Source organism: Microtus pennsylvanicus, chromosome 15, assembly GCF_037038515.1.
Source record: "Microtus pennsylvanicus isolate mMicPen1 chromosome 15, mMicPen1.hap1, whole genome shotgun sequence".
Taxonomy (NCBI): Eukaryota; Metazoa; Chordata; class Mammalia; order Rodentia; family Cricetidae; genus Microtus; species Microtus pennsylvanicus.
The window spans coordinates 13,662,246-13,686,988 of NC_134593.1; the positions used below are offsets into that span (position 1 = coordinate 13,662,246).

The 24,743-nt window shown below is 52.1% G+C and overlaps 2 protein-coding genes across 7 annotated transcripts in view; both read right to left on the reverse strand.

Moving 5' to 3' along the window:
* Positions 1-485: 485 nt before the first annotated feature.
* Positions 486-10,714, reverse strand: Cdh24 (cadherin 24). Of its 2 annotated transcripts, XM_075949631.1 has the most exons (13): positions 10,114-10,439; positions 8,329-8,646; positions 7,859-8,153; positions 7,578-7,697; positions 7,337-7,504; positions 6,974-7,161; positions 6,247-6,500; positions 5,329-5,465; positions 2,955-3,076; positions 2,765-2,876; positions 2,305-2,553; positions 882-1,873; positions 486-779 (listed from the first exon to the last, which is right to left on the reverse strand). In XM_075949631.1, exons 1-12 carry the CDS (start codon positions 10,387-10,389, stop codon positions 1,371-1,373), a joined length of 2,742 nt encoding a protein of 913 aa, XP_075805746.1. In that variant the 5' UTR covers positions 10,390-10,439; the 3' UTR covers positions 486-779; positions 882-1,370. The 2 variants fall into 2 exon arrangements, with proteins under 2 accessions (XP_075805746.1, XP_075805747.1); XM_075949632.1 differs by lacking the exon at positions 8,329-8,646 and having other exon boundaries at positions 10,114-10,714.
* Positions 10,715-11,046: 332 nt separating this feature from the next.
* The window catches only part of Acin1 (apoptotic chromatin condensation inducer 1), a 42,628-nt gene continuing 28,931 nt past the window's right edge, over positions 11,047-24,743 (reverse strand). The window contains exons 1-12 of one of the 5 annotated variants that reach the window (XM_075949084.1): positions 22,252-22,402; positions 20,444-20,585; positions 16,963-17,005; positions 15,668-15,801; positions 15,421-15,573; positions 14,618-14,756; positions 14,186-14,331; positions 13,808-13,915; positions 13,582-13,689; positions 13,069-13,393; positions 12,855-12,955; positions 11,047-11,938 (exon numbers count right to left, since the gene is read on the reverse strand). In XM_075949084.1, the coding sequence (XP_075805199.1) occupies positions 11,618-11,938; positions 12,855-12,955; positions 13,069-13,393; positions 13,582-13,689; positions 13,808-13,915; positions 14,186-14,331; positions 14,618-14,756; positions 15,421-15,573; positions 15,668-15,801; positions 16,963-17,005; positions 20,444-20,585; positions 22,252-22,370 (1,839 nt within the window). In that variant the 5' untranslated portion in view covers positions 22,371-22,402 and the 3' untranslated portion in view covers positions 11,047-11,617. The other 4 variants (XM_075949085.1, XM_075949083.1, XM_075949082.1 and 1 more) reach the window with 4 other exon arrangements.

Below are 24,743 nucleotides of genomic sequence, written 5' to 3' on the forward strand. Positions count from 1 at the left end.
ACCCACTCACGCTGGGAGCCTGAGACCTTCCTGGAGAAAAGGCCTGAGACTTGTGCTGTTCCCCGAGAAGACGCCTCCTCTGCCTCAGGAAGTGAGCACTGAGGATGTTGGCAGACCCAACCAGCTGCCACCCCACTGATATATTCTACCCCTTAGCTATTCACATCCTGCTTCTCTGACTGACGTTCCTCTCTCCCTCTCATGCCTCCACTCATCCCGCCCCCTTGTTCACTTTCCTCTTGCTAGTCTCACAGGCTCATCTCTTGGGACATGGGACTGAAGAGTTGCATGGGGACAGCCATTATCCTTCTGCTCCTCCAATGGAGCAGTCCTGACACCCCTATCTCATCAGAGATAAAGTGGGTACCTCTAAGAATGACCTGGGACCAGAGGGCTTAGATCGCTTCCACCCTCAGCATAGAGGAAACTCTGTCCAGAAGGCTCAGTGTAGAAACAGAAGCAGGCTCCTCCTTTACAAAATAAAGTGTTTATTATGAAATTAGAGATGGAGGCCCCTCCCCTTCCTCCCTTTCCCCTCTTCCCCAGCTGCCTCCCCTTCCTCTCCCCTCTCCCTTCCCTTTGGGGCCTAAGAAGCACACACGATGCCCAGAGCTGGAAGGCCCAGGGCAGGCTGACAGCAGGGCAGAGCTCCAGGGAGGTGGCCACGCAGGGGCTGAAGCTCTTGCCCCGGGAGGTGAGCTGGCTCCCTTCTTCCTTCCGCTGGAAGCCAGCGGAGCCAGGATGAGGCATGAGTGATGGATGGAACCATGCGGGCAGGTCTATGAGGAATGGAGAGTTGGTTTAGAAGCAGGATTGAAGGAGCAGCAGTGGTCCCCCGTTTCCCCACCCCCCGCAGTCCTATGTAGTCCCCAGACAATGACCTGGAACAGAGCATCTCCTGCAGTAGGGTGGGGCAGCAGTGGCTGGAAGATTCTCTTGCTTTTGGGATGGATACCAGGAAACAAAGAAACAGAACCAACAACAAACAAACCAAAACGCCAGGGACTTAAGGAGAAGGGAGGAGGAACATGTGTGTAGGAGACAGAGCATGTGTGTGGGCAAAGGAGACAGTCTGAGCGATTAGAATTACTAGACAAAAACAGCCACACAGTCACAGTGAGAACAGAGGTTGGGTCAGTTATAAAACCCAACCCCCGACAGTGGAGAATCACAGACAGGGATCTCTGGAGAAACACACAGACCACTGAGGAGAGGGAGGTAAAAGGGAGGGTACCTGGGGGAAGGAAGGAGGGGAGGACACATCGGGCCCCTGGGCTTCCCCCACCTGCCTGGATCCCGTGGGGCTCACTCAGAGGGCCTGTGCGGGCTGCCCCACCTCAGTGCAGCGAGCCGCAGGGCCAGGGCCGGCCTCAGGGGGCCGGGGGTTCCTTGGCCCCATACAGCTCAGCCAGAGTGCGGAAGAGTGGGCCCCAGTCATCCATTGGCTCAGAGGGGTTGGGGACACCGCCAGCTTCGCTGCCGGAGCCCAGGGAGCTGAGCGAGCCGCAGGAGGAGCCTCGGCCCTCATAACCATACACCTGTACCGAGTCGTACGGGGGCACACTGGGGTCCTCGTCCGCCTCGTGCAGTCGCAGCGCCAGCAACTGTGCCACATCGGCGGGGCCCGGTGGCCTGGGCTGGCGTGGCGCTCGGGTCCGCGGAAGCACGTCGCGGCGCACCGGCGGCCCTGCTGCTGCTGGAGGAGCAGCTCCGTCTGGGTTCTGCAAGGCTGTGATGTCAAAGGCCTCGGTATCCTCCTCTCCACCTCCCTCGTCATCATAGGTGATGATGTTCTCACGGACATCCTCCTCCTCCAGTACCATCAATGCTTCCTGCTTCTGCCGCCTCAGGGCCACGAAGAGTACCACCAGGGCTGCACAAGGGCACACAAGCCACCGAGCCAGCTGGTTCCCGTGAGGGGCCAGGTGAAGGCCGAGGCGGTGTGGCCAGGGGTTGCCAGCCCTAGATCTGACATTTGGCAAAGGTTGCTTTGATTCCTGCCTTAACCCTTTATTTGCTTTGCGTGAATTTACGTGGAAGAAGTTTTATCTCCTTAGTGTTTGAAAGATTAAAATGAAACATTCATGATGTGCCCAGCACCACATTTGAAGCCGAAGAGCTCTTTACCCATATAAGGCTGGTTGCTATCACGGATATGAGACAAAACATTTTCTCTTGGACCTATCAGGCAGTAGAAAATCCTGGCCCAAGGGAGTCACTCATGCCCTATGTCTAGACCTGCTTTCTCCCTCCCCACAGAACAGGCCTAGATACCACACCTTGTCCCACAGTGGCCTGACTCACCAAGTAGGGTGCCCATACAGGTGACAATGGCAAGCAGGGCACCCGTGCTGAGGCCAGTTGGTGAGAGCTGAGCCTCAGGCCAGCAGGATGCCATGGAGCCATCTGGCCGGCAGCGACACACACTGATAGTGAGCGTGGCGGTGCTGCTCAGGGCTGGCTGTCCCCAATCCCAAAGTTCTATAGGAACCAAGTAGGGGGCCTGGCGGGGTGGAGCAGGGCGGGAAGGCAGCAGCAGGCTGGCAGAGCCATCTGTGGGAAAAGTAAGGTGGCTGGGGCACCTTCCTGGAGGGCTGGTCCAGCCCATACAGCCAGCTTCCCAGGCAAGGCTTATGTGAGAGCAAACAGATAACTGTATGTGCACACCTACCTTCTGCTGGGCTGATGCTTCCACGGGTGGGGTAGGGGTGTGGGAGGGAGAGGAAGGAGACAGGCATGGGTGTGGTTGCAGAAGATCACCCACCTCGGTTGTCCCGGACTGTAAAGTTGGCATCAGGGCCCACAGGACCTTGAAGGGAGACTTGGCTACTGTTGCCAACTTCGTCTCTGTCTAGAGCCCGGATGACCTGAATCAACTGGGAAGAGGAGAGCATTTTCAGTGGAATGGCTGCTGGAGGCCTTGGGAGCACAACCCATCTACGTCGGCTGCTTACCTGGCCAGGGGCTGCAGAATCACACACAAACATGTCGTAGGGCTCAGCCAGATGGGGAGCATTGTCGTTTTCATCCAGGGTCTGGATGGCCACTTGCACGCGGGAGGATTGTGCAGAGCTATCTGAAGCCAGAATGCCAACACATGTACACCATACATGCACATACAACATACATGGCTTAGAGGCATAAATGCAACACAGCATGCACACAGAACAACATGAGACAACGTGTAACACAGGAGCAGCAAACCATGTTAAAGTGGGGGGGACTATACAAATGCATATGTGTTCACGTAGTAAGATATGTTTATTATACAAGACACATGCAACAAATATTCAAAACTGATAATGCACACACAGCAACTCAAGCAAGATAAACACAGCATATGCATAAATAGAAGTAGAAAAGTAAACAGAAAGCACACACAAGGTGTGCAGACATAAACCATGGAATATATAAACAGTCATACTGTAGATACAGTAGGTGGGTGTTAAAAACAAATCAAACACACACAAAGCAGATATGAACAGTGAACGTGGCATTAACCCCCATCCAACCCTGGACCAGAGACTGTGTTTTCATGCACAAGCAGAATAGACACACACACACACACACACACACACACACACACACACACACACACGCGCGTCAAAGGTCTGGGAAGCTGTCAGACAGCAATTTGTATCACTGAGAGTTGACCTTCGTGGTCTACGGGTAGAGCTTAGGCCTCACCCTGTGTGTCTCCTCACCATCATCTTACTTGGTTTCTCTTGTCAGGGTCATTTAAGAGAGAATGCTGAGTGAACTGAGCTTCTCAATTCCTCTCACCTTTCCTCAAGGATGGGGGAGAGCTGGCTGGTCCTAGTGAAAGGGGCTGAGTTCACAGGTTGGGGCAGGGCAGGCTATGTGGGCTGCCTGGCCCTAAGGTCTGGGGTAACTGGACACGGAATGATACAGGGTCCAGTCTTTTGTTGCAGTAAGGGCCATGAACTCCTAGCCAATACCAGGGTGGGGGTAAGAATGGGATTTGGCAGGAGTAAGAGAAAACAGCGGACACACACACAGAGCTACACAGAAACAAGCAACCAGACACAGTGCAGTAATGTATGCAATACACACACACATAAACTCATCTCTACAGATATGCATGCAGCTACAGACACTACTGCCGGAGAGACCACAGCCACACAGACGAACAAGTACAAATACATATATTCAACACCCGTGAAAAGCAGGAAGTCAGAGGAGATAACAGCCCACCCTGCAAACTGACTGGCCATTTAGGTTCTATGTGAGTTTGGGAAGTCACTTAACTTCTCTTTAGATGAGTTTCCTCACTTGAGAACAGGGAACTAATCATATCTCCCTAATCAGATTGTGATGATTGAATGAGTCAATCTGTTTTCGGTACTTAAAATAGTACCTAATGGACAATAAGCAATAACTCCTCCATCCACAATTACTCACGTATACAAAGTATTATCTATAGCTACTTGTGTACACCACTGTACACATTCAATCACATGCACAAATACCAGAAACACAATAATATAATTCTATGCAAACACTAAAGTGTGAGCACATATATCGTTATAGACATGTGGTCTCAAGTACATGTGTGTATATGTACATATATATGAATATATATATTTATATTTAAGGGTCTCGTGCACTTCAGGTTGCTCTTGAAATGACTGTCCTGCCTTAGCCTTTCTAGTGCTGAGATCACAGGTATGTGCCACACAGCTGTATACTTCACACATGTGAATTACATCCATTCCTGAGTGCAGGACCCTATGTACATATACAGACAGCTCTGGTGACATGTGCTGACATCGATATATACACTCATAATGCTGATGTAAATTCAGAAACAGCGGGAACGCAAGCAATGGGGTATAAGGTGCTACTTACAGAAGGCTGAAGGGTTTTCTTGTCTCCCCAGGGCAGAGACCTGAATCAGGTGCTGCTGACGGTTGTGGGGGCACCAGAGAGGTTGCACACATGGGGCCGGCATGCTTCCCCTACGTCAGTGTGTGGGGGCAAGTCCCTGCAAACTTCCTAGAAGGGCTCCCTTTGGGGGGCTGTTGACACACTCCCACATAATCCCTTTCTGAGCAGCGTGTTAGCACACAGGCTGGGAGGTATAGTTCTGGGGTTGAGCAAATCAGTGAGGCGGAAGTGTCAGGTAGGGAGACTGCGTAAGTAGACTATGCCAGTCTGAGGGCGCCCATTTCATGAGGAGGCTCCAGGCCAGGGGCCAGGAACCGAGCAGATGAGGGTGCCAAGGATGTCACTACCCTTCCCCACCCACATTCAGGGATGGCTCTCTGCCAGAACAATGCTGTCTCCTCAGGGCCCAGGACTCCTCACCCAGCTCTGTGGCCAGCACAGTAAGGTTGTGCCAGACACGAGCCTCGCGGTCCAGAAGCACCGCTGTTCGGATAGTGCCATCTTCGGGCTCAATGGAGAAGCAACGCTCTGGATCCGAGTAGGAGAGGATGGAGTATCTAGGGGAAATGGGACTGATCTGGGAGCGGCCACCTCTCCCCTTCCCCTTCTCTCCCCTCTGCCGATCTGGTTGAGCCGAGCTGTACCAGCCAGTCAGGGCCATCGGACAGGCTGGAGTTCTCTGGGAGGCCCTGAGAGTTAGGGGGACTGGACTGGATAGGCGTGGTAGACAAGGAGAAACACTACCTGTCTTTCAGACTTGGAGACTCTGTTCTGGGTACCCAGGGACCTGTGTTTCATCCCTGGTCTGCCTCAGACCAGCTGTGTGACCTTGGGGAAACCATTTGACCTTGTTTAATCAACTGCAAAATGGGAATGACATCAGCACCCCTGCCCAACGGGGCTGTGTCAGGGATGCTAGTGTGGAGGGTGGAAGCGCGGTGCCAGATCTGGAAATCCACTGTCACTCACATGGCCTCTAAGACAACTGGCGATGATACCTACTTCATAGGGACATTGTGGGAACTCAATGTCATGGACTGGGCAAAAGGTGAAGCGCTTGCTCAACAGAGATGCATTCATCAAATGAGATTCCATTTGCTTGTACTGCCACTAGGAGGCGCCACTCCAAAGAAGTGGGTGGAGACCAGGGCTGTGGTCACTGAGGCGCTCCAGCCTTCCCCTAGCACCCAGGCCTGCGGACCAGCAGCAAGCTGGCACAGGAAGTGAGACCTTCGCTAAGGGATATGATTTGCCGCAAAGATGCCACATCCCGGGACTAGCCACCTCCGTGGTCCTTTCAGGAAGCCTTGTCCCTCCCCAGCTCGCGGTCCAGCTAACCTGATTGGGCTGGCCGGGGAGTCCAGGTCACTGGCTGAGACCCGGCCCACCAGGGTGCCAGGAGCTTTGTTCTCAGGTACTATCAGGTGGTAGGTGGCCTGGGTGAAGACAGGTGGCTCTGGGGCATCCTGCACAGCCACTCGCACCGAGGCCACGTCCTTGAAGGGACCCCGCCGCAGGTAGGCTGGGTCGATGAGTGTGTTGGTGGCTTCTACGCGGAAGGTGTAAGAGCGGCGGGTCTCGAAGTCCAGGGGCTGTGATGAGGGGAGACAGAGAATGACGCACTGGGAACTGGGTTGGGCCCACCTCACAGGGGCAGAGTTGCTTCACCCTGGGCATCTAGTGCCCTGGAGAGGTGTGGCCTCAGAGGTCACAGTGGGAGACACTGCAGAGCTGCTCTAAGCCCCACTGTAGACTTGTTAAGTAACCTTGAGACACTCATTTTCCCTTCTAGCTTTCAGGGCCTCATCTCCATGAGTATGACCTCCATGCTCTAACACAGGGGTCCTAAGTAATGTCCCAGGAAAACTAGTTAAAAGTTGGCCAGTGGGTTGGGGAGGAGCGAGGGGAAACTGCGCCTGCAATGCAGGTGGTCTTTTGTTTTGCTTGTATGTTTCTTGGTACTGGGGATGAAATCTTGGCCTCTGGGGCATGCTAGGCAAGCTCCTACCAATAAGCTTTCAGCCCCCAGCCCGAGTCTGCGGGTATCAACAGACGGAAGGCTAACCTTCCGGACAGTAAGGAGCCCGTCCTGACCCTGGGAGTCTGTGCTGATGCTGAAGGCCTCTGATCCTTCCCCATCCAGGATGCTGTAAGCCATTAGGGCATTGTCCCCTAGGTCTGGGTCCTGGGCCTTAAGCCGGCCCACCAGGGTTCCAGGTCCAGCTGTCTCCACCACAGAGAACTGGTATAGACCTTAGAGGAACAAGGAGGAAGATGTGTTCTTAGAGATTCGCTAGCCCTCCTGCCCTCCCCCAGCAAGTCCTTCTTCCAGGGTCTGGCTGGGGTGGGACCGGGGACGATGGCTTCTCTGGAAGCTGGAGGGGCAGGGCAATCAAAGAATTGTCTGGGCACAGAATGGCCCTCTTACTCTGAGGGAACTTGGGAGGGTTGTCGTTGACATCACTGAGGGTGACCGTTACAGTAGTACTGCCTGACAGCCCCCCCATGTGGCCACCCATATCCTTGGCTTGGATCACCACCAAGAACTCCTCTTGGGTCTCCCGGTCCATGTTGGGGATGGCTGTACGAATCACTCCTAAGGGAGAGACACTGGGTCAGGGGTGTTCGTCCCCATGGCTGCCCCACAAGGTTCTTGGGTCCATTCTCACCAGTCTGGGGGTCCACAGAGAAGAAAGGCAATCCATCCAGCACAGTGTACACCAGTTTGGCACTGTTCCCGTAGCTGGGATCATCAGCATCATGGGCAGTCACCTGGATTACGGACGTCCCTGTGGGAGATTCCCGTAGCCCATTCAGCAGCAGCAAGGCCAGGAGAGAAGAGTAGAGTGAAGAAGGCTGAGTTAAAGGAGTTCTAGGGTAGGCAACAACAGCGCAAGAGGGGGTGAAAGAGCTCCAGGAAAGCTAGGGCATTCAGAGCTGGGGTGCTCACCAACGTTAGACATCTCGGGCACTGTGGCATGATAGGGCCCAAGGGGAAACACAGGCGGATTGTCATTGATGTCTTGCACTTTGATGATGAACTCTGATGGGGGCTCCAGGGGGCGGTTAGAGGCACGGTCCACAGCTTGGGCCAGCAGAACATACTGGGCTTTCTCCTCCCGGTCCAGGCTCTTGGTCACATGGATATTGCCTGTGGCCTCATCAATCACAAATACAGTGCCTGCCCCCTCCCCAGTCAGCAGGTACTTGGTGCGGCCCTCACCCCGGTCAACATCAGAGTGCAGCTATAAGGGTCAGAGAAAATGGCGGAAATCTCTGAGTGCAGAGCCACGGGCTAGAGTCTAGGTTTGGGTTGAGCGTTAGGAAGGCTAGGGGACCAAGGTCATTGCAGAGTGATGAAGGTACAGGGCAGGGCCTGACAGACCAGCCACCGTACACATGGGAAGGGCTGACCCTTACCTTGCCGATAAGGACAGGCTCGGGACCAGAATATTCCTCAATGACAAAGAACTGGTTCCAGACCCAGCTCCTCCGGGTCCGCAGTGGTGCAGGACCTGTGTGTCCCCGGGACCCTGCCCAGGCCGGGACTGGAGCTGCTAGGCGCCCCATGCAGCCCCAGCCACCCAGCCAGGCCAACAGGAGCCTCACGAGGCCCCACATGTTTGGAATCCAGCCAGGGCTCTTGTTCACTGGCCCCAGGTGCTGCGGCTGGGCAGGGCCAGGTGGCCCATGAGCTGGGTGGGGAAGATGCGTTGAGGCTACCCCATGGATCCACACCTGTAGGACAGGTAGCTGCTCAGGATCAAGGAAGTCTAAATCCTACTCCTCTCCCAAATTAGATACTGAAGCCCGGATCTCTGAGAAACCAGACATCCACTGCCCAGAACCCAGCCCAAGACAGACAACCGGATCCTTTCACTTAGCTCTGCCTGGATTCACCTCCAGCCCTCCGAGCCCATAAACCTCTTGAAAGCTGGGGAGGAAAAAGAAGAGGGGATGGAATGCTAAAAGGACTTGTAATTTCAAATCCTGTCCTGTCCTTCTACCTTGGGCACACAGCTAGGGTACTAGAGAAGGTAGGTGGACTAACAGAGAAAGGGTTTAAAATTAAGAGGTTGTATTCATTGACACGTAGCCTTCCTTATCCACAGGGTCAGGCTCAACGATAAGGAGTGTGCCCAAGTCAGGCTGGGACTTAGAACGCCCCCCCCCCCCCACCTATCCAGACTATCCCCAGCCCACTCTGCCAGCTGCAGTCTTTAAGGGGAACTGGTCTAACGGAGCAGAGTGGGGTAGAATTGGAAGGATTGGGAGCAGGGCTGCAGGCAAGGAGACTGAGAGGTGAGGTGGAGGCTGACCCAGGGGCCAGCGACAGTGGGCTCAGGGCTCTGGATCCAGAAACAGGGATGATTGGGCAGACAGGGAGACCAGATGGGAAAGACAGGAGAGAGAGAGAGAGAGAGAGATAGAGAGATTGAGAGAGAGAGAGAGAGAGAGAGAGAGAGAGAGAGAGAGAGAGAAGCAAAGGAAGCAGCCTTGGTATCTGAGAAGTAGCAAGGAGTCCTAGGTACTAGGCATAGGAACTGGAAGGGGCAGAGGGGCGTTCAGGTTATGAGTGTGTGTGTGTGTGTGTGTGTGTGTGTATGTATGTGAGATCAGGCCTCGGGAACTTCAATCTGGTAGAGTAAGCTACCAGGAGCAGTAGAGGGAGGGAGGGGCTGCGGGAAAGGAGCTAGAAAGAGAGGACCCTTCCCATTCTCTCCCTCCTCTTGAAGGGGCCCACGGTCAGGTGCCCCTCCTCCTTGCCTAGAGCAGACACACACCTGACAGGCCGTTTGTTCCCAAGAGAAAAGAAGCCAGAGGGCAGCAGGGGACTAGGGAGGCAGGCGGGACGAAGAGAGAAGGAAGGAAACAGAGGAGTGGGAAACAGGATAGCAGGAGAAGAGGAGAGGAGGCAAAGGAAGGCAACGGGAGAGGAAAGGAGAGCGGGAAAGGGAAAAGAGAAAGGCAGAGGAAGAAAAAGGCAGAAGAGAAGGGAAGAGACAGGACAAGAGGGAGAGAAAAGGGGCAGAGAGGCGGAAGGGTGAAGAGAAATCAGTAGAGGCAAAAAGGAGAGGTGTGTGGGAAGGGAGAGAGCAGAGCGCGGGAGAACCGAGCCGACACGGCTCGCAGCCAGAGCGCACTGCAAGCTGCGGGCCCCCCGCTGCACCCGCCAGGATTCCCGACCCGGGCAGACGCCCTTACCTGGCACTGCCGAGGGGCTCGGGACTGCGAGCAGCACCCCGCCCGCCTCCGTCGCTGGCTCCCGGGGGCGCAGCCCCAAGCAGATCCAAGCCGGCGCCGCGGCTCTGCTGCAGGTCTGAGCGGCCCCGGCGAGAACAAGGGAGCGAGACGGAGGGGGCGGGGAAAGGAGGCTCCGCCTGCGGAGGAGAGGCGGCTCGCGCGGGAGAGGAGAGCCCTGCCTCTCCGACCCTCCCCGGCCAGTCCCCGCCCCCGCGGCTCCCGGGCTGCGGGGCGCATACAGATGTGGGGCCGCTCCTGGGCCGGCCCGCTGCGCGGCAGGGTACACACACGGGCAGGACGGCCAGGCTATTGCGAGGGCCTGGCGGAGGGCCCCAAGCACAAATGGCCAGCACGGCACCTGCGGAGGCACACGTGAGGTGGGGCCCCGGGAAAACACTGCGGGAGACCCGGCTTCTCGCTTTGGGTTGGGGTGCAGCGGCGAGGCTGTTGCCACGGGTTCTTATTGCAGATCACAACAGCAAATTGAGTCGGCTAGGGTGAGCTTAAGGACGCAGAGGCAGCGGGGGTCTGGAGAGGTCGCCAGGGACAGGGGCACGGTATCGATGGGGAGAGAATCTTTTAGGGAAGCTCTTTGCAAGGATCTATTCTTGAGTGCTTGCGCCCCCTGGTGGCACTTGTGGAAAGCATCTTGAGGGTGACCAAATGCCTAATTGTGCAAGGCACTGGGTAGCAGACCCTGCCAGCTGTTGGGGCCCTACAAAGGAAACAGGACACACTTTCCTAGAATGAAAAAGACTACAGCTTTGGGTCGAATAGAGCCACAGCGGGGATGAGGATTCTGGCGGCTGCTCCAGAAGAACGCAGAAGCCCAGCATGCTCAGAGCCATTCAACCCCTTTCACCCAGACCCCAAGGAAAGGCACTCAAACACTAGTTAAAACTAAGTCAGATTTTTATTTTCCATAGACCACATCATTTAATAATAAAAAAAATAAAAATAAAAATTGAACAAAAGGAAAAGGTGGATATAAAGTGGAACCAGAGGGCAAGAGGCTGCAGAGCAACAGAGACTGGGAACTGCAGGGGCCCTGGGACTCAGGAGGAGGCTGATTCAGCTCATAGGTGACCCAGTCCCGGCCCCGGCTGTTCCCAAGAGGCTGTGCTGAGTACCCAAGGGAGGTGGAAAGCAGAACGGAGGGAAAATAAAAGGTCTGGGGCACTTGGCTATTCCCATTTCTGGCCAAACCCTTCCCTCCATAACCTAGCTCTTCCCCCTCAACACTTAATGGGAAGAAAGGAGAGGGCTAAGTTCCAAGAGATAGGTTGGGGAGAGATTGCCACTGCTCCATTTGGTATGTGGGGATGGGTGGCAGTTATAGTTCAGCACTGAGCAATGGTGTGAGACCCTTGGTTCCAGGGTGGTGGTGATTGTACCTATCCCTCTGTGGCCTTTAACCTCCCCGGGCAGAGTGGCAGGTACCTGCAGCTCTCCTAGTTTTTCTCAGCTAGCGGCGCCCACCCCGGTCCCGTACAGGTGTACTTCGACTCCGGCTTCTGCTGTGGCGCTTGGTGTCTCTGCGATCCCTCTCTCTGCCTCGGTCTCGCTCTCGTTCCCTATCCCGATCTCGGTCACCCCTATCCCTCTCTCGCTCCCTGTCCCTTTCTCTTTCCCTGCTGTGCTCTCTTCGCTTCTCTCGTTCTAGCTGTCGGTTCCGTTCCCGCTCAGCTTCCTTCTCCCGCTCCTTCTGTTCTTCTTCCTCTCGTTCCTTTCGCCGCTTCTCCCGCTCCTTGGCCCGTTCAGCCTGCTCTGCCTCCTTCTGAACAATCTGTAGTCAGGCAGAAAGGGCAGAGACAAAGTGCATCATAGTCCTGTCTGAATTGGTCCCACTTTGTGTATCTTGCCCCAGTACCTGAATTCCTAGCTCAGGGTCACTGTCAGTTTTGCTGTTAAATAGGAAAAGAGCAGGCATGGGGGATGGGCTGTGCACAACCTCCCCATCCATGTGGGGCCAGCACCATCCATGTGCTGTCTCTTTGATATTTCCCTAGCTTTCATCAGTCTAGATGCAAACAAATCTGAGTAGCATTAAGCCCAAAAAATTCTCCCAAATTTTAATTCACAGTAAGGGGTCAACAAGACAGCTCACTATATTAAAGTCCTTGTTAAAGCCTGACAATGGAGTTCACCCCTGAAACCTATAAAGGTAGAAGGAGAACCAATCCCACAAAATTGTCTTCTGACCACCACCACACCCCCTTCCAACATACACACACTAACAGAATGCTTTAAGTCTCATGGAGAGCAATTCTAGATACTGAAGAAAGCAGAAAAGACTTGTATAAAGAAGACTTTATAAAACATGCATTTCTCAGCCAATTAATTAAGTTCCAAGAAGTGTGGGTAACACAGCCAGCTTCTTGACACCCACAAGTGGCCACCTTCACTTTCCCTACAGCACCCTTAGTGGCTCGCTCTCTTCATCCTCATATTGTCTCTCTCTCCTCTCCCCTCTCTCTCCCAAACAGGGATTCCTTGTGTAGCCCTGGAGCCTGTCCTGGAGCTAGCTCTTATGGACTAGGCTGGCCCCGAACTCAGAGTTCGGCAGTGGCTGTTTCTTAAGGTCAGCTTTCTGCAGCTTCATTAATGCCCACCCTCCCCACATCAATGCCAGAGCCCACTCATCCCCTGGGCACAGCAACCACTTCTAGCTTTGCCATTGTTCAACAAAGGAGACCACTCACCTGGCTTTCAGTCAGTGGGAGCCAATAGATGCAGGGAGCTGCCTTAGTCTTTCGAAAAAGGTCATCCAGCAACTTGGCAGGTGGCTCCTCCTGAGCCTTTTCTGTGTGGGAGGAAATCATCACCATCAGATGCATAAAACCCTCCGACTCCACCCACCTGGGTCCCTGTCCCTCTAACCAGGAGGAGACACGAACACCCTACCCCGCTAAGTACCTTTCTTCTCACTCTTCTTTTCTTTAGATTTTGCACGCTCTTTGCGGCGGCGGTCACGGGACCGTGATCGGGAGCGGGGACCCTCTCGAACTTTGTCCCGATCCCATTCTCGCTCAGACCGAGTTCTCTCCCGACGTTCCATTTCTCGCTCCCGTTCTGCCCACTGCTCCCGCACAGCTCGTTCCTGCTCTCGTTGCTCTGCCCGAGGGTGGGGTGGTGGCTGGACTGGGGGTGGAGGTGGGGGGTGCAGGGGCCTTGGTGCTCCCTGATCCTCTGTCTTCGTTTCAGAAGGCCGATCAACCAGGAGTCCCCGGTGATAGTCCAGCTGTGGGCAGAGGGACAAGGACAGTCAAGACAGAGGTTAAACCGTTTCCAATGAAGGAGTCCAGGTACCAGGGATACAAAGAGAGGAAAAAAACCACAGTGTTAGTGACTGCAGGTTTGCTGAAGGCCTCAGAATCCACCCAATATGGCTGCCTCTGCCCATTCCCTCCTTTTCCTCAGGTTTCTCACCTCGTCTTGCTCAGCATAGTCAGCACAAAGGAATTTGGGGTTGGACTGGGGCCACTTGACCCCATGAAGAGCTGTGCGGGTGGCAACAGCTTCCTCTACTGTTGAGTACTGGTAAGGAAGAAGCAGAGAGGCATGGTGTATCTTTTAGTCCTCTCCACTTGCTACAGTGCCCAAACTGCTCACAAAAGTACCCGCCACAAACTGAAGAGTCAGCCTCTTTGCTCACCGTTACAAAGCAATGAGATTTGATCTTGTCAATCCAGAAGGCCTCTTCTACTAAAGTTCCTGTCCGCCCCAGTAACTCCTTCAGCTGGCCTAAAGTGAAGGGACGAACCTGCCAATGAAAATGAACTTTTCAAGGTCTTAAGGAAGGCAGCACACCTATACATCCAGCACTAAGTATCCAGAGCAGGGCTGGAGAGATGACCAGTGGTTATGAGCACTGGCTTCCTTTCCAGAGGACCCGGCCCGAGTCACAGCACTCACATGTGGACGCTGAGAACTTGGAGAGCATTAGGCTCGCAATTGCCGAGGCTCTCTCTAGCTCCTACCTAGTGTGATAACCCTAAAGGAAAGGAGCCCACAATAAGGAACAATGACTTACCAAGTTGGAGATATGAACAATGTTACTGATCTTCCCCCTGGGTGGGGAGGGCACCTGGGCAGTCCGGACTGGGTCATCAATTGTAATGGAAACTCCAGACTTCTGCTGGCTAATGGACCTCCGGGTTAAGGTCTCTCCTAATGTTACTGAAAAGAGAGGGCAAGAGCAGTTCTCAGGAGTCAGCTCTGCTGCTCACAGCTCCCCTCCTTTCATTCCCTACTCAGCAGCCACTCTCCCATCCAGATGTGCCAACTTGCAAGGGCAGACCGGTCTCCTTAGTGTGGAGACTTGAACATCAGATGACTCAAACCCAGTTCCAAGCAGTACCTGGGAGATGCCAGGCACAGAAAACCTTTGACATGTAAGGCAGAAGGCGCTAAATGCCCAAATGGTTCCTATGTGGTCCTCAGAGAATTCAGACACCTCACCCACCTTTCTTCACTTCATGTTCCACAGGTGGAGGCAAGGCCACCTCTACTGACACCTGGGGAGGTACAGGGGGCTCTACTTCAGGCTCCTTTTCTTCTTCCTCTTCCCTCTGCCCATTCTCCTGGCCCTCTGCAGGCACTACCTATACAGACAGGAGGAAACAGAGGCGGTCGGTCACCACACTGGCACATTCTCTTCAGATTCTGGCTCCCACAGAGACAGCAGTGGCATCAACTTCACACATCCCGTCCACTATGGGGCATTGTTCTTGGTGACTCCCAACTCTTGGTTTAAGGCAGGGCCTATGAAGTCCTGGCTGCCCTAGAGATCCATGTGTGCATCAGGCTGGCTCTGAATTCAGAGACCTGCCTGCTTGCCTCTGCATTCCTGGAAATAAAGCCATGTGCCACTATACCTGGCTAAAAAACTTTTATTGAAACAAAAACAAACAACATTTAACTACTTGTGTGCCTACATGCACAGAGGCAATGGTCCCTGTGGAAGTCAGAACAACTTTCCGAGCTGATTGATTTCTATTACATGGGTCCTGAGGAGTGCGGTCATGCTTCCCAGTAGGCCCTTTACCCACTCACTGAACAATCTTGCTGGCCTGGACCTCGTTTTCTGCATGAGGGAAGATGTTAAAGTACTATTTGAGGCTTTAGTTTCAATTCTGGTACTGAGGCGCGAGCTGCTCAAACAAGAGTAATGAACTGGTACGGTTGTCCTCTGTATCTGAACCCAGCCCTCAGCTGTCTGCTCTTACCCACTGCCTCACTCCCGATGCTAGGGTGCAGTACTTTTACCTGAGTGACAGTTCGGCAAATTTTCAGTCCTTTGTCGTGGGTTCCATCGTCACCATTCCGCTCTGTCTCGTCCTCAGAGATCCGGGAGTCGTCAGCATGAAGATCCACAACAGCCTCCTGCCCCGCCAGGGGTTTGATGTCGGGGATGAGGCTCTGGGACACAGACAGCCCCGCCACCCCGTTACACTGGGCCCATGTCTATCCCCACCTGAACATATTGCACCCCCTTCCCTGCCCCCCACCTCACCTTGAGTGACTCGGTAGTGATGCTGATGGAAGGTTTCTTCTGGGTGGTGGCGGTGCTGGCTCCCCAACGGCGCTTTCGACCAGGCTGGCCCCCCTCTGTGTCACTGTTTCCAGCTTGCACACCCTTGGTAGCTGCTGTCCCCAAGAAATAATAGAACCCAACAGTTAGATGGCCTCAGACTCCCTGCTAGCTCAAACCATAACACTTAAAGTTAAGAAAATACTCTCTTTTTGGGAGGATGGGGTGGGGGAGGGCATTAAGGAACTAAGGAAGGATGATGTTGTTTCTTCCTCATAGATGGAAACTATTTGTCTGTCAGAAGCAAAGGGGGCACCTAGCTGGCCGAACCCAGGGACATGAGTACACTGCAAGACTATATGACCTTCTATGACCATCTAATGAAGTTCTGCAATAGGTGTGTGGGCGGGCATGATGATAAAAACCTTTTATCCCATCACTTGAAAATGTAGAGGACTATCTGTGAATTCAAAACTAACCTGGTCTATACAGCAAATTCCAGGCCAACCACCCGAGTTCCTCAGTGGGAGACAGTTAAAATGACTGTAAGAAGCAGTCATTTAAAGTATAAAATGGTAAGCATTTTTGGGAGTCTAACTACAAATTCAAGGTCAGATACCTGAAAGAACAATATTCCTCTAAGAGCTGGGTGTGGCAGCACATGCCTGTAATAATCCCAGCTACCTGAGAGGATGTGGCAGGATTCAGTTTGCGGCCAGCCTGGTCTATGTAGCAAAGACCTTGTCTCAAAAATCAGTACAAAGAGCCGGGCGATGGTGGCGCACGCCTTTAACCCCAGCACTTGGGAGGCAGAGGCAGGCGGATCTCTGTGAGTTCGACACCAGCCTGGTCTACAGAGCTAGTTCCAGGACAGGCTCCAAAGCCACAGAGAAACCCTGTCTCAAAAAACCAAAATAAATAAATAAAAAAAAAATCAGTACAAAGAAGAGCATAGATTGGAAACCATCTGAGGCACAGCACTCTCCCTAAACGTGGCTGGAGCTGAGGAAACTGGTGTGGTCTGCTTGTCTAGCTCGGGCAAGGTCCTGGGTCAACCCTCAGTAACACACCCACACCCACAGGTAACTGGAGAAACAACAGGATTGGCTCAAAGGGGAAAAAAGAAACCTACATGTGTAGGGGAGGCAAAGACTCACTAGGTGGAGGGGATAGGGGAGAACTGCCCCCTACCAAGAATGCTATTGGGAAGAACTGGGATTCTATTAGTCTGTGAGCAGTTTTTATAACTTTTGCCAGGGATTTGGAGCTAGACTTACAGACAACGGAGATTTTCCTCTTGAAGGATTTGGGCATCGAACTCTGTATGGAGAAGATAAGGAAGAGAGAGAGAGATACCCCACAGAGAGGGGGGAGGAGGTTAAATGGGCAATCTTAGCATAAATGCCAAAGACACACAGAGACAGAGAGAAAGAGACACCAACAGATAGAGACCAAAACAGAAGCAGCAAACGGCAAAAAACGAAGCAGAATCAATGCGAGTTAGAGGAAAACTTAAAACCAAACATTACAGGGAAACTCGTCTATTTGACCTCACACCAGCGTATTAGCTTTACCAGAAATAAGCTAGAAAGGAAGTCAACCTCCCAGCTACTTAATTCACCTTTTTTTTTTTTGAGACAGAGTCTCACTATGTAGCCTAGGCTGGCTTCAAACTTGTGGCAGTCCTCCTGCCGCAGCCTCCCAAGTGCTGGGATTACAGGCATGAGCCACCATGCCCAGCTCTCTCCCTCTTCAACAGGATCTAATGGATGAGGATATCAAAACCCAATGAGCTACACCCAGACCTGGTGCCTGGGTCCTCTCAGGTCCTTCCTTGCTAATGTGAAAGATACAAAAGAATCAGCTCTTGAAATGGCAACTTTCCTTTACTCCCAGACGCACAGTCTGACATCTTAACAGGATGTGGGGTGCTTGCAAAACACCCAGACCAACCCCATCATGGAGAGCACTACACTAGATTCACTGAAGATGAAGCTCCAGAGTCAACAGCTAGCAGAGAACTGAAAACTATCTCCTGGGTAAGGAGGTTTTGGTAAAGGACAGGCAGCCCCAGGGGAAGCCTCAGCACCTCTAGCCACCACCCCTACTCCAGCAGAGCCTTAACGCTACCCTTCAAATAGGGTTCAAACCTCAGGGGCTCTGGCCAAGGGTCAAAACCAAAATCAACCCAAGAGACAGATTTGGGCAAGTCTCTTCCCAGACACTCAGTGGGAGTAATAATACAGACAGAACAAAGTATTGGGAGGGGGGGGGCGGCAACAAACTTTTAGATTTAGGTGCTTATTTCTGGAAAAACTAAGACTACCCTCCCTACCACCCACCCTTCTAAAGGGTAGGGCAGAACCCTCTTATCCTTCCCCACCCACCCCCAGCCCCGCCTGTGTCATCTAACCAAGTCTCCTTGGTCTCTGTTAAGGGCCAGCCTGACCCCTAGCTGGGTTGCTCATGATGGGTAAGTTAGTGAGAAAAGGGGGGGGGAGTCAATTAAAACAATAAAAACACGAACCAAATAAATAAACCCAACAAAAAAAATCAGAGAAATAAAGAAATGAAAACAACAAAGTAGAGAGGAAGTAGAAAATAAAGGATAAACTAGGATATGACAAATGTTCCAGGTACCATCTCACACCTGGGATCTTCAGTTCAGCCAATCGCACCTCACTGTGTACTGTATCTAGTCAACCGCCGGTCCAATCAGAATGAGCCCTCCCTGCTAGGCGTTGTGCAATTGGTGGGGGGTTGGGTTGGCAAAAAAGGTGGGCGCACGGCGTGGTAGTCAGCGCGGCATTGCCAGAGTCCTCCCAGGGGCGCAGGGGAGGCGGGAGGGAAACGTGTGGGGGGACGCTGCCCAGTTTCCAAGATGTCAAGACAGTTCACTGGCGATGGCCAGACTCAGCGAGGGGCAGAGGGGGGAATGGGGACAGAACATCAGTCCTGGCCCTGTAGGGCATCATCTTGCAGTCCCTGATGAGATGGCCTGTGAGTAGCAGGAATGCTCCTTGCCTTTTATGAGGCAGGCAGGACCCTAGTCCACCAGTGGCAAGCTGCAGCAAATACCACCACCCAATACTTGGAATCCAGATGATGACTCCAAAGTCCCTTCCTCCTCTGAATGTAACTGGGGAGGGGTCCTTTCACCGAGGAGGATCATGGAGCCTCTGATGAAGGTAGCCCGGGGCAGTAGTAGATGAACTTCCCCAGGACCTGGAACACATTCAGCAGAAAGATCGGAATATGTGTCTTCTGGGTTGTGGTTGGCATCTCCTCAGGGACTCCAGCTGAGACAGTGGTTCCAGGCAGGTGGATGAATGAGTCCCTGCCTCCAGGGACGGAGAAGTTGGAGCAACCAACATGCTGCTGCCCTTCACCATGGACAACAGGGACCATAAGAAAGTCCATCTGATGAGCAAGTGGTGACACATGGGTTGGGCTGTCATCAGCTTTAAATCCCTGGGGTACAGACCCTAGACTTCTCTGCAGGGTTCCTAGTCGGCACAGCTTAAGCCATGGGTCTCACTCAGTGTTTACAGCACGGCACTGTGATCACAACACTGCCTCTCTTAGGTTTCTTGGTCCCTAGATGGGAACCCAACAGTCTGTCGCAAACAAGGCAACCCACAGTCTTTGATAGGTAAGGGCATGTGGGCAGGCGCCCCAGCACTGGCACAAACTCTTCTTGGGGTGTCCCAAGTAGGGAGATGATTCAAGTCCACCCCTTTCCAAATGCTTTTGTTTTCTCAATACAAGTCTCTCCACAACAGTGCTCTTCTTAGCCCCCTGACGTAAGCAAGACAGGGAGGCAAAGGGGCCCATCACAGGAGCCCATACACATGCCCCCTCTGGCCAAGACACCTGGATAGCAGACTCGGCTCTGATTGGGCGGCTCAGTAGCAGCGGGTGGGTCCAGAGGTAGAGGCGGCATCAGCGATTGGCCAGTTGGGCAGGGTTATATTTTACGGGCGGATTACCGTACATGAGGTACTTGGACAAAGTTTTACGGGGAAGAAGGACCTTGTAATAAATAATATTCTGCACATCAAATCACTTTCACCGGCCCCCACCCCCGCAACACACACCAGAGAAAGGCTACACACACAACAGCCCCTCCCACCCTACAATAATACCACTCCCAAACCCAGCTAATTCTATCTCTTTAAGAGCCAAGAAGACTTCGCTGGCTCCAATGTGGGAAACCCCTTGAATTGGGTACAGGAAAAAAGGTAATATACACATACACAAAAAAGGAGACAGAGGAGCCTTATGGATCACCCCAGCGCTGGCTTATAAGAAGTGTACCTCTGTAATGAGACCACTGGGGGGCAGAAGAGCAACAAAAAATTCCTCCGCATGGTTGATCTGGTAAGAGCCACCAAAGGCCACTAGGTGGCGTTGAGTGCCATCAAGCCTTTAAAAGGGAGGGAAAGCTCAAGGAGTTAGCTTCACGTGAGCTTCAGCAGCAGGAAAAGCTGTGCCTGGGCTTCAGAAAAAAGGACCATTAACAGATCTGCAAATTATGAGTCTGGTCTGCACTACTTCCCACATAGGAAAAGGAAATCAAACAGCCCTGTCCCCATCACAAGGGGTATCCCTTGCTAAACCAGCGAATTCTCCTGATCCAAGGCCCTGCCTTGTCCCCTCTGAAGTCATCCCACTGTGTAAGAGGGATCACTAGGATGGTCTAGTCTCCCTAGGCCCACGTTCTGCCCACCCTCTCCATCAGGTGGCTTGGCTAGTTACCTCTTTCTTCTCCTCTTCTTCAGCACTGCCCTCTGGGCGGTCATCATTGCTGACTTGGTCTGCAATAGGCATAGGAGGCTCTGGAACCTCATTTTCAGGTCTGTTTTCACTTGTGTCCATGGTCACTTCCTCCTTCTCTTCACTGACAGGATGAAAGAGGTTGAAGGGGAAGAGAGAGCAAGATGTTAGCTTTGGCTATAAAATCTCAGTGTCTCCTTACTTGGGTGGGATTGGAATAGCTGCCTTTTAGATCACACTAGAACTTGGCCAGCACAGGAACGTGGGAATATTTCCCTTGGGGAAAAAGCACCGATTACAGTGACCAATCATGGCCACCTAGTACCCAGATGGGACAACACTGCTCTCTTCATGTGGACACCCAGGACCCAAGAGCTTTCAGGCACTAACTCCACAGTTCTCTTGCCCAAAACAAACATCTTCCTTTAAAAAGTCCTTCAAAAGTTACTTCGACTTGCCCATCGGCCTGTGGTCTCCCTAGTCACAGGCACCTTTACATAAGAATCTAAAGGAAACCTGGTTCCTTTATTACAAAGGCATGGCTGTAGCAAATGATCCTGGCCTTGTGTTAAATCAACGGTCTAATAAGCAAGTGCCTCCATAGTCCACATGATCTGGAGACACCAGGTACAGAGAAGGGCGAGGGGCTACAAGGAGAGTGCAGGGTTGGGAAGCACAAACCCTGGGAACCCTGAAACTGCTGAGCAAGTATGGAATCTGAAAGAGTCAGCTTTCAATTTTACCTGCTCACAGTAAACTGTTCTTACATTTGACTCTTCCCCAGTCTCTCCCACTCCCTCATTCCAACTTCCAAGAGATAAAAAGAGCAGTCCTCCCAGGTCAGTACATCTCCTCCCCTCCCCCCAAACATGGAACCCACTCTCCCACAAGTTAGCACCCACTTCAGACAAAGAAATCCAGAAATTCCATTAGATAAAATACCTTCCTACCTTTCCATCACCATCCCTAACTTCTAATTTCCCCTGCCCCACTACTAGGCTTAAAAAAACAAAAATCAAATCAGGATGGTCAGGGGCCCAAGTGACAGAGAAGGAAAACCAAGCCTCCCCAGATCAGTAACTAGTACCGGAAAATCCAGCGTTCCCAACAGGCTGTCTGACATACAAGGGGTCAGAAAAGCCTCCCTAGGGTAGGCAGGGAGAGATGCAAAACTGAGGGGGAGGGGGAAGTCAGGATTGGGCCCCCAGCTAACAGGCCCCCACAGAAACACGTGATTTGTCCGCTTAAATCTTGAAGAAAGGCTTATCAAAAGCCAAACCAAAACAAACGACCTATTTCTTGGAGAGGGCAACTGGGGCCAATTAGAAACCAAGCAGGAAGGACAAAGGGAGAAAGCGGAATGCCTGAAAACAGATCAAAATGAAAGACAGTGAAAGCCATGAGGAAGCTAGGGAGGCAGGCGGGCTGGAGGTGGGGAAGGACACATGGGGATGCGAGGCTCTCACCCTTCTTTGCTGTCTGATAACATGATTTTTTTTCTCCCCCTGGAAGTGCTGTTTATCCCTTTCTGGAATGGAAGAAATAACAAAAACCAAACAAAAAAAATCCTAAAAAAATTAAAACAAAAAACAAAACCCCAAACCAAACAAACCACCTTCCTTGCCCCGAGATCCCACCACCGCTTCCCAGCCACCCGATCCAGAGAGAGAAAATCAAGATGCAGCAACTGGGGATCCAAAAAAATGGTAAATGGAAGGGGAGGTGGTGGTGGTGGAGCGGGGAGGCTAAAATAGATCTGGCTTTTAAGAGATAAGCGTTTAAGTCCTCACGGCAAACCCCGAGTTCGGCCGGATGGGTCTCTGTGGAAGAAGAGGTGGAAGAGGGCCAGGCTGCTGGTTGTAGCTGGTTCTATTGTATTGGCGAAGCGGCAGCGATCAGCCGGAGACATGCAGGGGAGCCATCTTGCCACTTACCCAGCAGCCCGTGTGTGCGGATGGGGGAGGGCCCTGATGCAGCAGGGGAGGGGAAAGAGGGAGGGAGCTGAGTGAGCAAGGTTCTTATCCTCTGGCAGGCCACAGGGAGTCAACTGGCTCGAGAAGCTAGGCCTTTTCCCTTCTTTTCTCAGGTTACCACAGCTACGGAGAGACTTCTAGTGCTAACGGGGCCAGGGTGCTTTCTCCCAGACTTCCCAGAGGGCAAAGAAGGGGCCAGGTGGAGAACACACAGTTACAGCTGCCTGATTGAAGACATAGATTAAGTGAAGTCAAACAGCAGAGTTGGGAATGAGAAATGATTAAAAGAAAAAAGATAAAGCCAAAGTGGAAAGATTTTTAAAAGATGACCAAAGTTTCTATTCTGCCCTCAGAACATAGAGACACATTTTTTTCTTAATGTGCCCATCACTCTCCAAGCTAGAGAGCTCCCATGCTGCTCACCCCCACAGTGACTACAGGTAACCTGTCTGTTTCAAATGAATGGCGAAGGAAAGTGGATAAATCTGGGAGAGCTCCTTCTCCAAAAGAGAAAAGGATGGGTGTCTCAGAGGGATAACAGATGCGTGTTCCCAGTCTTTAACAAGGCTGCTTGGCCCTGAAATTGCCTACAACTCTTAAGGCCTGGAGGCCTTACACTGCTAAAGCTGGAAGGCTTCCGAAGCAGACAAGACACTGGAGTTGAGAGGTGTCACTTGGACAAGGGAGGATGAGATTAGCTGAGCACAATGAAACTGGGAGACACCCAAAGCCAGTAATGATGGGAATCTTCACAGATTAACTATGAAGTCGGAAGCAGACCTGAACAAAAGATGCATTCCTGCCAGACTTGGTGGTTCAAAACTACAACCCCAGGACTTGAGAGACAGGTGCAGGAGGATTGTTAAAGGTTTGAGACTAGCCCATCACAAAACAGCAACAACAAAAAGCATCCCACTCCGTAATAGCAAAGCAACACTGAAGAGACTTGACAAGATCATTTGCCAATTGATACGCACTTAACTTCTCTCCCTGATGGCAGACAGAATTGTAGCACCAGAACAGCTTCTCAGAACTTGTCTGTAAGTTCTGGAGGAAGGAGTGTGTATGTGTGCGCGCGCACACCCTGAACTCAAGAGACCAGCCTGCTTCAGACTCCAGAGTTCTGGGATTAAAGGTGTGTGATCAGGGCTTTTAGATAGGAATGGAACTGTCTCCGTGCTGTTTAAAATCCTAAACTTACTGCCAAAACAATGCATGCTGAAATGATGCTTATCCATTACTTTAAAAGTTCCCTTTTACACAGTGATCCCCTGTTCAGAAGGTAAGGCAAGATCCTGGATGGGGTTAAAAAAAAAAGGGAACCCAGGAATCTCAGACCTTTTTATAAACTGTGAGAGTGGCCAAATTCACAAATTTCTCCTATCTTCTGTAAGTGTTGCTAATAATACCCACATCAGGGCCAGTGTGAGCTCTGTGGGGTCTGGCTTGGCTGATGTTGCAAATCTAGATAAGACTATGTAGGAAACACAGGTAGAGGTGGCAGTCACTGGAGGTATCCCCCTCTCAAGCTTTTTTTTCTTAATTCAAAGGGTAGATACTTTCTCTGATGTTAAAACATTTAGTGATGGGATGATAGGTTTTGACAATACCTTTATCACTCTGAATAATAATAATTAGGTTATTGGCCATCTATCTCCACCCTGCAAAGTTTCTCAGAGGTATGGACTGTGCACTTTGGCCCCTAGCTCAGGGCCCAACACAAATATCCATATATAGGGGCTGGAGAGATGGCTAGAGGGTAAGAGCACTGGCTGTTCTCCCAGAGATCCTGAGTTCAATTCCCGGCAATCACATGGTGGCTCCCTCTTCTGGCTTGCAGGCACACACGCAGGCAGAATACTGCATATATAGTGAATAAATCTTTAAAAAACAAACAAACAAACACCCCCCCCTCCCAAAACAAAACCCTCCAGGGTTTCTCTGTGGCTTTGTTCTGGAACTAGCTCTTGTAGTCCAGGCCAGCCTCGAACTCTCGAACTCACAGAGACCCACCTGCCTGGGATTAAAAGTGTGCACCACCACCGCCCAGCACAAGTACTTCTTAATTACAGTGTAATGATAGTAAAAAAGGGATACTTCATAAATATTTGTTGATTTAAAAGACTTTGTTCTCTGTTTCTTCATGTATGTGTGAGGGGTGGGTTTCATGCACATATGTATGTACCTGTGTGAGGCTGCATGTGGAGCCAAGAGGTTAGTTGGGAATCATTTCCCTCTTCTACATTATTCATTAAAACAGGGTCTCTTTCAGGAGGCAGAGGCAGGGGGATCCCTGTGAGTTCAAGGCC